This window comes from Salvelinus namaycush, chromosome 39, assembly GCF_016432855.1.
Source record: "Salvelinus namaycush isolate Seneca chromosome 39, SaNama_1.0, whole genome shotgun sequence".
NCBI lineage: Eukaryota > Metazoa > Chordata > Actinopteri > Salmoniformes > Salmonidae > Salvelinus > Salvelinus namaycush.
In genome coordinates this window covers 21734618-21748448 of record NC_052345.1, presented here as the reverse complement: position 1 = coordinate 21748448, position 13831 = coordinate 21734618, and the positions used below count along the sequence as shown (strand labels likewise).

At 42.4% G+C, this 13831-nt stretch overlaps 1 protein-coding gene across 2 annotated transcripts in view; it reads left to right on the top strand.

Moving 5' to 3' along the window:
- The window catches only part of LOC120032530 (signal-induced proliferation-associated 1-like protein 2), a 94991-nt gene that overhangs the window by 55098 nt on the left and 26062 nt on the right, over window positions 1–13831 (top strand). For both annotated transcript variants that reach the window (XM_038978670.1, XM_038978669.1), the window contains exons 8-10: window positions 3084–3663; window positions 5743–6017; window positions 8472–8687. In XM_038978670.1, coding sequence (XP_038834598.1) covers window positions 3084–3663; window positions 5743–6017; window positions 8472–8687 — 1071 coding nt within the window. The remainder of the gene's footprint in view (window positions 1–3083; window positions 3664–5742; window positions 6018–8471; window positions 8688–13831) is intronic.

Sequence of the window (13831 nt, the reverse complement as noted above, 5' to 3'; positions counted from 1 at the left end):
ACATGCCCTGGTCTGATGAAACAAAGATTGAACTCTTTGGCCTAAATGTCAAGAGTCACGTCTGGAGGAAACCTGCCACCATCCCTACGGTGAGGCGTGATGGCAGCATCATGCTGTGGGGATGTTTTCAGCGGCAGGGACTGGGAGACTAGTCAGGATTTGAGGGTAGGATGAACGGCGCAAAGTACAGAGATCCTTGATGAAAACCTGCTCAAGAACGCTCAGGACCTCTGACTGGGGCGAAGATTCACCTTCCAATAGGACAACAACCCTAATCACACAGCCAAGACCATGCAGGAGTGGCTTCTGGACAAGTCTCTGAATGTCCTTGAGTGACACAGCCAGAGCCCGGACTGGAACATGATCGAACATCTCTGGAAAGACCTGAAAATAGCTGTGCAGCAACGCTCCCCATCCAACCCGACAGCGCTTGAGAGGATCTGCAGAGAAGAATGGGAGAAACTCCCCAAATACAGGTGTGCCAAGCTTGTAGCTTCAAATCCAAGAAGACTCAAGACTGTAATCGCTGCCAAAAGTGCTTCAGCAAAGTACTGAGTAAAGTGTCTGAATACTTATGTAAATGTGATATTTTATTTTTAATAAATAAAAATGTATGAACCTGTTTTTGCTTTGTCATTGTGGGGTATTGTGTGTAGATTGATAAGGGAAAAATAAGGATGTAACATAACAAAATGTGGAAAAAGTCAAGGGGTCTGAATACTTTCCGAATGCACTCAATATACTGTATTCTAGTCATGGCTCAACCTATATATCAACTGCTGGACAATACTGTCCATACTGCCTTTACACCATTATATGTGTGTATTTACAGTGGGGAGAACAAGTATTTGATACACTGCCGATTTTCCAGGTTTTCCTACTTACAAAGCATCTAGAGGTCTGTAATTTTTATCATAGGTACACTTCAACTGTGAGAGACGGAATCTAAAACAAAAATCCAGAAAATCACATTGTATGATTTTTAAGTAATTCATTTGCATTTTATTGCATGACATAAGTATTTGATACATCAGAAAAGCAGAACTTAATATTTGGTACAGAAACCTTTGTTTGCAATTACAGAGATCATACATTTCCTGTAGTTCTTGACCAGGTTTGCAACACTGCAGCAGGGATTTTGGCCCACTCCTCCATACAGACCTTCTCCAGATCCTTCAGGTGTCGGGGCTGTCGCTGGGCAATACGGACTTTCAGCTCCCTCCAAAGATTTTCTATTGGGTTCAGGTCTGGAGACTGGCTAAGCCAATCCAGGACCTTGAGATGATTCTTACGGAGCCACTCCTTAGTTGCCCTGGCTGTGTGTTTCGGGTCGTTGTCATGCTGGAAGACCCAGCCACGACCCATCTTCAATGCTCTTACTGAGGGCAGGAGGTTGTTGGCCAAGATCTCGCGATACATGGCCCCATCCATCCTCCCCTCAATACGGTGCTGTCGTCCTGTCCCCTTTGCAGAAAAGCATCCCCAAAGAATGATGTTTCCACCTCCATGCTTCACGGTTGGGATGGTGTTCTTGGGGTTGTACTCATCCTTCTTCTTCCTCCAAACACGGCGAGTGGAGTTTAGACAAAAAGCTCTATTTTTGTCTCATCAGACCACATAACCTTCTCCCATTCCTCCTCTGGATCATCCAGATGGTCATTGGCAAACTTCAGACTTTTGGACATGCGCTGGCTTGAGCAGGGGGACCTTGTGTGCGCTGCAGGATTTTAATCCATGACGGCGTAGTGTGTTACTAATGGTTTTCTTTGAGACTGTGGTTCCAGCTCTCTTCAGGTCATTGACCAGGTCCTGCCGTGTAGTTCTGGGCTGATCCCTCACCTTCCTCATGATCATTGATGCCCCACGAGGTGAGATCTTGCATGGAGCCCCAGACCGAGGGTGATTGACCGTCATCTTGAACTTCTTCCATTTTCTAATAATTGCGCAAACAGTTGTTGCCTTCTCACCAAGCTGCTTGCCTATTGTCCTGTAGCCCATCGCAGCCTTGTGCAGGTCTACAATTTAACCCTGATTCCTTACACAGCTCCCTGGTCTTGGCCATTGTGGAGAGGTTGGAGTCTGATTGAGTGTGTGTACAGGTGTCTTTTATACAGGTAACGAGTTCAAACAGGTGCAGTTAATACAGGTAATGAGTGGAGAACAGGAGGGCTTCTTAAAGAAAATCTAACAGGTCTGTGAGAGCCGGAATTCTTACTGGTTGGTAGGTGATCAAATACTTATGTCATGCAATAAAATGCAAATGAATTACTTAAAAATCATACAATGTAATTTTCTGGATTTTTGTTTTAGATTCCGTCTCTCACAGTTGAAGTGTACCTATGATAAAAAATTACAGACCTCTACATGCTTTGTAAGTAGGAAAACCTGCAAAATCGGCAGTGCATCAAATACTTGTTCACCCCACTGTATATATTTATATTCCAGTCTGACATTGCTTGTTATTTTTCTGGATTGTGTATTTTACGTTTTTTAATTGCTAGCTATTACTGAACTGTTGGAGCTAGATACACAAGCATTTTGCTGCACCTGCGATAACTTCTGCAAATCTGTGTGAGCGACCAATAAACTTTGATTTGATTTGGATATGCTGCTGTACGATTCAAATCCACGACAATGATTTCCGGCCCTTACTGTTAGAGGACCTGAGTCTTGAATCAGAATTCTGATCATACAGAAACACCAGTTGCTTGTCACTACCTACACCACTGTGAGGGTTGAAACAACCTCTATTTGTTTAAACTGAAACCACACCTCTATTTATAACAGAGGATTTTAAAATTAAGCTTGTGTAGTCAATTATATTCGCGCAATGGAACAGCACTTTAGCTATCTAATATGATGTACAGTTGATCATGAAACCACTTGTTCTGCTCTTGTAATTGGCCTTTGGATTGGCAGAACAACAGTTTGTAACCTTTTCATTTCCAGGGAGTGGCTTTAATTCAAATTCCCCCCCAACAAATCTCTCTCAAATGTATTGTTTTGACCTGTTTGTGTTACTTATAAAATATCATGATGGTAAACGACAGAGGGATTAAAATAGCTGTTTGTCTTTATTTTAGTGTGGCGGTCACCAGATCTAAAGACGTGCCCGCCTTCGGTCCTCCCATCCCCCAGGGGGTGCTCTTCCCAAAGTCGGCCATGTTCCGGGACTTCCTTCTGGCCAAGATGATGAACGGTGAGAATGCGGTGCATAAGTCGGACAAGTTCCGCGCCATGGCCATGCGCACGCGACAAGAGTACCTGAAAGATTTGGCCGAGAACTTTGTAAGCGCCAACCCCGTGGACTCTTCAGCAGCCAAGTTTAGCTTCATCTCGTTGGGTGTCAAGAAGAAAGAGCGCAGCCGACCCCGGCGGAACGCCCACCTCCAGAGCTACGGGGCAGTCACTTGGGCCGTGGTGGCCCGGGACTTTGGCCAGTCGGCGGACATTGGCTGCCTGCTGGCCGTCTCCAATGAGTTTGTGGTGCTGATCGAAGAGGTGTCCAAGGAGGTGGTGTTCAACTGCTACTGCCGCGACGTCCTTGGTTGGAGCGCAACATCTGGGAGCGTCCGGCTCTTCTACGAGCGAGGCGAGTGTGTGGTGTTCTCCACGCTGGAAGGATGCTGGGACGACGTCCGGGAGATCATGCAGAGGTTGGAGGTAAGAAGGTTGTGTTAGGCTAAAAGACAACATAATTCAGTGCTACACATCCTGTACACAGGTTAAGCCTAATACTGGACTAAGCATTATTTTCAATTAAGATCTTCCATTGAGAATTATATTTAGTCCAGGCTTAATTTGTGTCCGGGAAACCACGCCTCAGTGTTAAAGTCCTTTAAACCAGGGGTCGCCAATCGGACCCACAAGGAACATATCTAATTAAACTTCTCCAAGTATTTACTGAAGACTAGGTTTAGTTGATCACTTGAATTGGGTTTGGGTTTGTTACTGCTTGGCTGTACCCACACTGGACCGACCAGAGAGAAGATTGGCCACTTCTGCGTGAGACATACACTACCGTTCAAAAGTTTGGGGTCCTTGTTTTTGAAAGAAAAGCACATTTGTCGTCCATTAAAATAACATTGAATTGATCAGAAATACACTGTAGACATGGTTAATGTTGTAAATGACTATTGTAGCTGGAAATGGCAGATTTTTTGGGGAATATCTACATGGGCTTTACAGATGCCCATTATCAGCAACCATCACTCCTGTGTTCCAATGGCACGTTGTGTTAGCTAATCCAAGTTTTTCATTTTAAAAGACTAATTGATCATTAGAAAACCCTTTTGCAATTTTGTTAGCACAGCTGAAAACTGTTGTTCTGATTAAAGAAGCAAGTATCTAGTTGAGTATCTGGAGCATCAGCATTTCTGGGTTTGATTACAGGCTCAAAATGGCCAGAAACAAAAGACCTTTCTTCTGAAGCTTGTCATTTACAACATTAACAATGTCTACACTGTATTTCTGATCAATTTGATATTTTAATGGACAAAAAAATATGCTCTTTTTTCAAAAACAAGGATTTTTCTAAGTGACCCCAAACTTTTGAACTGTAGTTTAATATCATAAGACACTTGCATAAAACCTTGTAACTCAGTATTTGGCTGCGTTTAGACAGGTAGCCCAATTCTGATATTTTTTCACTAATTGGTATTTTGACCAATCAGATCTGTAAAAGATCTGATGTGAAAAGATCTTGTTTAGTTAAATGGTTTACTACTGGTTAATGCCGCATTGAGAAGATTACTCAAGTCCTGGGAGCCGGCCCAAGTCACAGCAGTTCAGTCAGCAAGTCAGCAGATGTCCCCCATTATACCGCCACTTTACCTCAGCCTCACAACAATATGTTTGTTGTTAGAAGTTACTGTTCTTGAATCACTGTTGGTAATAAACGCCTGCCGGGGCATGTACTTTCCTCCTGCTTTTTTTTTGCCTGTAATTGATTGAGTCATTTGGTTGATAATTGTGTTATTTAGGGGGAGACGAGAGGTCGTATGGGGTCGGGTGTCCCTGAGCGCTCTGTCCCAGGCCCTTTACATTTCAGTTAAATGGCATAATCCAAAGGTGTTTAGGGTTGTTGCTAGGGTTGCTAGGATTGCTAGGGTTGTCTGCTAGGGTTGTTACGATACCATTAGCCTCGTACGCCCAGGCTTTAAGACGCCAAAAAGGGGTGAAGAACTGGGGAGTCTGGATGAAAAATAGTGACACGTTGCCACTCCAAACAGAGATTGTGTTTTTTTTTACCTTTGGCATCGTGACGACCCTAATCTCTGCAGAGCTTGACATTGTGCGATTGGCTGGTTTGTTCTGAAATTATCTAGGTATTTCTTTTGTTGTTGGCAAACGTTTTTTTTGTCAAATCCCGTAACTGTTTCCTGCGCTTCAAGAGGCCAGCTCAGGCCACTTTTGGACTATATTTCGTTTTTGTTGCCAAGTTTGATTGAATGGAGCCCTTTAGTCTTTTCAACCAACTTTATCTTGGAAAGGGATAATGATTTAAGTTCTCATTGGCTTCGTGCGATTTTGAAGTTTTGTTTTTGTGTGGATTAGATCAAACCACAAAGTTGCTAATTACTGCCCCTCCATGAGGTTAACTGGGGGTAAAGGTTGATCTACAGTAGGCTTTATAAGGTAATGCTCATAACGCATCAAAACAATTGCCAACATGGATAAACCCTAATAAAGCCATTAGATCAGAGTAGGCTGGAATTGACTCTCTTGGTCATGTCGTCCTAGATTGTCACCCGGGGCTGCGAGACAGTGGAGGTGACCCTTAGGCGGAACGGTCTGGGCCAGCTGGGATTCCACGTCAACTTCGAGGGCGTGGTGGCGGACGTGGAGCCTTTTGGCTTCGCCTGGCAGGTGGGTCTCCGTCCGGGCAGCCGGCTGATGGAGATCTGCAAGGTGGCTGTGGCCACACTATCCCACGAGCAGATGATCGACTTGCTGCGCACGTCCAACACAGTCAGTGTGGTCATCGTCCAGCCCCACGAAGACGGTACACCCAGGAGGTAGGTTAAACACCACTACCTTCTTTGCACTTAAACTTGTGCCGTTTTATTCTTACACAGAACAAAAATATAAATGCAACATGCAACAATTTCAATGATTTTACTGAGTTACAGTTCATATAAGGAAATCAGTCAATTTAAATAAATTCATTAGACCCTAATGTATGGATTTCACATGACTGGGCAGGGGCGCAGCCATGGGAGGGCATAAGCCCACCCACTTGCGAGCCAAGCCCAGCCAATCAGAATTCGTTTTTCACAGCAAAAGGGCTTTATTACAGACATAAATACTCATCAGTTTCATCAGCTGTCCGGGTGGCTGGTTTCAGACAATCCCGCAGGTGAAGAAGTTGGATGTGGAGGTCCTGGGCTGGCGTGTTTACCCGTGGTCTGTGGTTGTGAGGCCGGTTGGACGTTCTCTAAAACGACATTGGAGAGGCGGCTTATGGTCGAGAAATGAACATTAAATTCTCTGGCAACAGCTCTGGTGGACATTCCTTTAGTTAGCATGCTCCCTCAACTTGAGACATCTGTGGCATTGTGTTGTGACAAAACTGCACATTTTAGTGGCCTTTTGTTGTTCCTAGCATGGGGGTGGCAGCATCATGTTTTGGGGGTGCTTTGGTGCATGAGGGACTGGTGCACTTCACAAAATAGATGGCAGGAAAATTATGTAGATATATTGAAGAAACATCTCAAGACATCAGTCAGGAAGTTAAAGCTTGGTCGCAAATGGGTCTTCCAAATGGACAATGACCCCAAGCATACTTCCAAAGTTGTGGCAAAATGGCTTAAGGACAACAAAGTCAAGGTATTGGAGTGGCCATCACAAAGCCCTGACCTCAATCCTATAGAAAATGTGTGGGCAGAACTGAAAAAGCGTGTGTGAGCAAGAAGGCCTACAAACCTGACTCAGTTACACCAGCTCTGTCAGGAGGAATGGGCCAAAATTCACCCAACTTATTGTGGGAAGCTTGTGGAAGGCTACCCAAAACGTTTGACCCAAGTTAAACAATTTAAAGGCAATGCTACCAATAATAATAATGTAATAATTGAGAGTATGTAAACTTCTGTCCCACTGGGAATGTGATGAAAGAAATAGAAGCTGAAATAAATCACTTTCTCTACTATTATTCTGACATTTCACATTCTTAAAATAAAGTGATCTTAGCTGACCTAAGACAGGGGATTTTTACTAGGATTAAATGTATTTGGCTAAGGTGTATGTAAACTTCAGACTTCAACTGTACCTCATATGTTTTTAGCTAGTGCATTTATATCGATCTATTCCCATATAGAATAGATACAAAAAAAAATGTACCTTCCTGTTAGTGAGCATTTCTCCTTTGCCAAGATAATTCATCCACCGAACAGGTGTGGCATATCAAGAAGCTGATTTAAACAGCATGATCATCACACAGGTGCACCTTATAATAAAAGGCCACTCAAAAATAGCCTATGGGCCCTGGTCAAAAGTAGTGCATTATAATGGAAATGGGTGCCATTTGAGACTTATGAATCAAGACAGGGCTTTCGGCTGTGCCATTTTTTGGGACATTCCAATGCCGTCGTTTGGGTCGGTTGAGATCTTGAAACTTGCCAAATCATGTTTTAACAGGAATCAAGCAGAGTGAAGGAGAAAACAACATGATCCATAGTTTTGTACTATATGTGCGTAAGGAACATTTCTGGGATCTTTTATTTTAGCTCATGGAACATGGGACCAACACTTTACATGTTGTGTTCATATTTTTGTTCAGTGTAGGAAATAGGGGTCCTTTTGGGACTCAGCCTATATAGCTAATTATCTCTGCAGTCATGACCTAAGTCATGTTAAATTAATCAACGTTGTCTGTTAATGTTATGTGCTATGTCATGTTTTGTGTGGACCCCTGGAAGAGTAGCTAATAGGGATCCTAATAAAATACTAATACCAGTGTTATTGATGTCAATCGGCCACAGGCTTAGTCAATGTAGCTCATATCCATCAGCAAATATTGAACATATTTAACTGTAGCAAAGTAGCAGTACATTTGGATGAGGTTGGACACAAGTTGGCAGCGTCTGGTCCCAAATGCAATGGAAAGTTGGTCATCTCTTTCGCACTCAGAATATTGGGTTAATACTATATTCTGAGGGTTAAATCAAGCGAGCAAGAAAGAGGTGGAATGACGGCTGTACCTCTTTTGGAATCGGACGTATCAGGCAGTGAAAAATCTCAAAATATCTACCACTTAAAATGCAGTCCATCTGCCAAATATCAACATAACTCTCCCATTGACTTAGAGTAGCCTATGAGGATTGTGTCACACTTTTTACATTAGATGCACATAATAACATGTAACAACACTTACTCATGCTCTTACAGTATAATGTAAGTACATGTACTTCACCGTTTTAAGATTGTTTTGTAAGACGCTCAATTGTTAAGGTGTCTTTGATTTGTTCTATCAGGAGCTGCTCGGAGATGTACCGCGTCCCCGTGGTGGAGTACAAGACCAGCGCGGCTGCCGCCTGGCACCGTGTCTCAGCAGCCCCGGGTGGTGGCCCATCCATGTCCCGGACCTCCCCCACACAGGGCCCCAGCCCCGGGCAGCAGATGTTCCATTACGCCCAGGGGGCCATCTCCCGCAGCACCTCCTTCGACAGAAAGCAGCAGGACGGGACCAGGTACACCTCAGCACCCACTTCCATCTTCTTTGACTCATAGTTCCTAGTTCCAGCGCCCTAGATCCGAGGTACTCAAATTTTGAGCCTGGATGGCCAAAGTCCTGATGTTACTTTTCCCGAACAGAGTAAACTCATTGTCACTGTTTTGGTTAGTGCTAGTGAGTGGAATCTCGATCTTAATCAGTCCCTGCTTCGAGCGAAGAATTTACATCAGCAGTACTTCTTGTCTGGAGGCCAGATTTGAGTATCCCTGCCTTTGACACTCATGATCATGCTCAAAGTGTGTCACCGAAAGAGACTTGAGCTATATTACATCAAGCATGCTTCCTTGTTTGGCATGAAGAGTCACTCCAACTCAGAAAATATTTTCATGTACATATACAGATTTGCTTGCCAACCATGTCTGACTCATCCCAAGGACCTGTACTAATAATTGAATAGGACTCATTGCCGACTTGTTTTTGTTAGTGAAATTGTATCATTTTCTCGACGGACACAATGGCACCTCTATCCTTAGTATCACTGACACACTGCACGATATTAGCATAGGCTGTGCATAATGAGGTCAAGGTTTTTGTAATTTGATTAGCATAAAATTAGCAAGTGGCAAATACATGACTGGGAAACTGAGACTGGGCTCTGACAGGAAGAAAAACAAGATGGCGGAAGGGGCGTTAGGGAAACCAACAGTGTTTTAAAATGATTTGCAATGGAAAACAGGAATGAGCTTTTATTTGACAAGTCTGGGTAAACCGTCCCTGTTTGTCTGTTTTCTACCGTTCATGCCTAATGAACTCGACCCAGCTCTAATTCCAACTCTAACATACTGTGGCTACTATACTTAAATCAGTGTTTCTCATAGACATTGTGTCAGATGGTATTTGCACACACAGTGGGTCCCAGGACTAGAGAAAACAACTGAATCAATGCTGAATGTAGATGAGAAGAGCTCTTTGGCACTGTGATATAATACTAACAGAAAAACAAACAGAAGAGACCATAAGGTTTTTCCTAGTGTTTTATTTTTGCTCTTATGTTGGGTCATGGTTTATGGAGTGATTTTAGTGGCAACAGAATTTTTATCCAAATCTAATCATGTTGAATTTGTATTATGAAATGTTTCATTTTGTTGGCTTATTATCACTCCATAAGCATCAACTTTCTTTACCCTGTATTTAGAGTGTATGTTTCTCACTCTGTCTGAGGGTTGAGGATCAACCTCCATGTTGTGCCCCTGTTATTTAACATGGCACACAGCATGGGGGGAGGGAGGGGGGGGGGGGGGGGGGGGTGTTAGCTAGCAGGGTGTCATGGCGTGTGAATGTTTTATTGAGCTCTAGAGTGTCGAGGTGCTTGTTTGCAGCCCTGCACTGCCCCTCTGCTGTGGACTGTCCACGATTGTCTGTGCACACACACACACACACACACACACACACACACACACACACACACACACACACACACACACACAGCGACAGTAAGGCTACCTCAGCACTGGTCTTTCAGGGTAGTGTTGCATTACACATCAGGTTGAACGCGCGTGTGTGTCCATGCCATGCGTATCTGTGGTGTTACATCTAATCAGTGTGTGCATGTCCATTTACAACTGTGTGACAACTGTGTGTGCGCATGCAAGCATACTGGTATATGTGGGAGTAGTGCAATTGTGTGGGATGAGTTTGACCTTTTGTAGAAAGAAAAGTACAGCCTGTTTGCTGGCGGAAAATTGAGATGAAGTGATTCCCTTCTAGCCGGTGGTTTCACAGGAGTGATTGCGGCATGGATTGGCCTTTCAGGAGAGAACTCTATTTTCAGATTGGAGTGTCCTTGTATATGTCTGTTATGAAAGACTTTACAAGTCTACTCTGAGTGTACAAAATATTGTGAAGACCTGCTCTTTCCCATGACATGGACTGACCAGGTGAATCCAGGTGAAAGCTTTGATCCCTTATTGACACAACTGTGGGAAGCATTGGTGTCAACGTGGGCGAGCATCCCTGTGGAATGCTTTCGAAGCCTTGTAGAGTCCATGCCCCGATGAATTGAGGCTGTTCTGACGGAGAAGGGGGGGGGAGCAACTCCATATTAGGAAGGTGTTCTTAATGTTTTGTACCAGTCAGTGTATATTATAGACCTGTTGAAGAAAATGGGTGGTTTGCTTTGCTAAAAACTCTTCTGTTGGCAGTCTGGGAACCAAATGGTTGTTGTGACATTTCTCTCATTAAACTTAATATGTCATGAGTTAAGATGTCAATCCCGCTTGGCACCAAATGGTGAATTTATTTCATCTTTATTTTATCAGCGATTCAGTCTAGAGGTCGACCGATTTAATCGGAATGGCCGATTTTTAATTAGGGTCGATTTCAAGTTTTCATAACAATCGGTAATTGGCATTTTTGGACACAGATTCTGGCCGATTACATTGCACTCCACGAGGAGACTGCGTGGCAGGCTGACTACCTGTTATGCGAGTGCAGCAAGGAGCCAAGGTAAGGTGCTAGCTAGCATTTAAACTTATCTTATAAAAAACAATCACTCTTAACATAAACACTAGTTAACTACGCATGGTTGATGATATTACTAGTTTATCTAGCTTGTCCTGCGTTGCATATAATCGATGCAGTGATTTAACGAGCGCATTCGCGAAAGAAACACTGTCGTTGCACCAATGTGTACCTAAACATCAACGCCTTTCTTTAAAATCAATACACAAGTATATATTTTTAAACCTGCATATTTAGTTAATATTGCCTGCTAACATGAATTTATTTTAACTAGGGAAATTGTGTCACTTCTCTTGCGTTCTGTGCAAGCAGAGTCAGGGTATATGCAGCAGTTTGGGCCGCCTGGCTCGTTGTGAACTGTGTGAAGACCATTTCTTCCTAACAAAGACTGTAATTCATTTGCCAGAATTGAACAACAATCACTCGTTAGATAAAATACGTAACGGTTCCGTATTTCACTGAAAGAATAAACGTTTTGTTTTCGAAATGGTATTTTCTGGATTCGACCATATTAATGACCTACGGCTCATATTTCTGTGTGTTATTATATTATAATGAAGTCTATGATTTGATAAAGCAGTCTGACTGAGCAGTGGTAGGCAGCAGCAGGCTCGTAAGCATTCATTCAAACAGCACTTTCCTGCTTTTGCCAGCAGCTCTTCGCTGTGCTTCAAGCATTGCGCTGTTTATGACTTCAAGCCTATCAACTCCAGAGATTAGGCTGGCAATACTAAAGTACCTATTAGAACATGCAATGGTCAAAGGTATATGAAATACAAATGGTATAGAGAGAAATAGTCCTATAATAACTACAACCTAAAACTTCTTACATGGGAATATTGAAGACTCATGTTAAAAGGAACCAGCTTTCATATTTTTTTTATTTCACCGTTATTTAACCAGGTAGGCAAGTTGAGAACAAGTTCTCATTTGCAACTGCGACCTGGCCAAGATAAAGCAAAGCAATTCAACACATACAACAACACAGAGTTACACATGGGATAAACAAAACATACAGTCAATAATACAGTAGAACAAAGAAAACAAAAAGTCTATATACAGTGAGTGCAAATGAGGTAAGATAAGAGGGTTAAGGCAATAAATAGGCCATGGTGGCAAAGTAATTACAATATAGCAATTAAACACTGGAATGGTAGACGTGCAGAAGATGAATGTGCAAGTAGAGATACTGGGGTGCAAAGGAGCAAGAAAAATAAATAAATACAGTATGGGGATGAGGTAGGTAGATAGATGGGTTTGTTTACAGATGGGCTATGTACATGTGCAGTGATCTGTGAGCTGCTCTGACAGCTGGTGCTTAAAGCTAGTGAGGGAGATTTGAGTCTCCAGCTTCAAGGATTTTTGCTGTTCTGAGCAAGGAACTTAAAGGTTAGCTTTTTTACATGGCACATATTGCACTTTTACTTTCTTCTCCAACACTTTGTTTTTGCATTATTTAAACCAAATTGAACGTTTCATTATTTATTTAAATTTATTTTATTGATGTATTATATTAAGTTAAAATAAGTGTTCATTCAGTATTGTTGTCATTGTCATTATTACAAATATATATATATCGACCGATTTTAATCGTTATCGGCTTTTTTTGGTCCTCCAATAATCGGTCGACCTCTAATTCATACTGAAACCAAGATCTCTTTTACAGATGGCACCCTGAGTTACAGAAAATACCCACATCAAAATATAAATACAAAACGCAAGCAGAAAGGAAAACACGGTCATAAAAAAACAAACCCATTCATCAGTAATAAGGTCCTCAATCAGCTTTCTGAATTACCCTAGAGGCACCAAAACATCACATTTAAGAACATTTTAAAGATTGTTCCACCAAATAAGTTGGCAGAAAACTAAAAGCTGAGTTACAGAACTCTGTAGAGACCAAGGGAATTTTCAGAGTTCACCGTCCCTGAGACCAGGTGTCTAAAGTTTAGTGAAGATGTCAGTCCCACTGTACCGATTTTGTAAAATGGCTTTATAAATGAAAACATAGCAATGTATCAACCTACGTGACATCAGAGGGCCAACCAACTTTCTGGTAGAAGAATGCAGTGATGAGTACTAAAATTGTCGCCCATAATAAAGTGCAGTGTGCTACGATAAACTCCATCTAAGGCTTTAGTGAACCTAAAGTCCTGACCCACTAGTCATTATCCTTTTTTATTATTTGGGTTTTAGTTAGCGCTTTGAGCTACACTTCAGGGGGAAAGCTTTCAGAACAAAGTTCGAATTTTCAATGTCGCCGTAATGTCTTGAAAATAAAAACATATATACAATTTTAAATGACCACGTATTTCCAAGACACTAGCCTCCTCAGTCTACGTTTCGGACCAGACCAGTTAATATAGTAACATACTGGTTCTTATAAGCACTGTGGAGCGTACCGGGAGTCACCACACCGTTACCAGCGGGAAATATAAAAAAAGGATTTCTGGGTTATGAGTCACGTAACATTACATTTCCCCGCACACTTTTACCATACCGTATTTGTCATATGTGACACTTTGCCTGGGTTCTACAGAAAAAACAGAAGTGATAGACTCTGAGGTAGTACAGTGGAACCATTCAGGTGACATGTTTTCCTAAGGGAAACCTACATGGAGACACGGAATTCAAAACGAT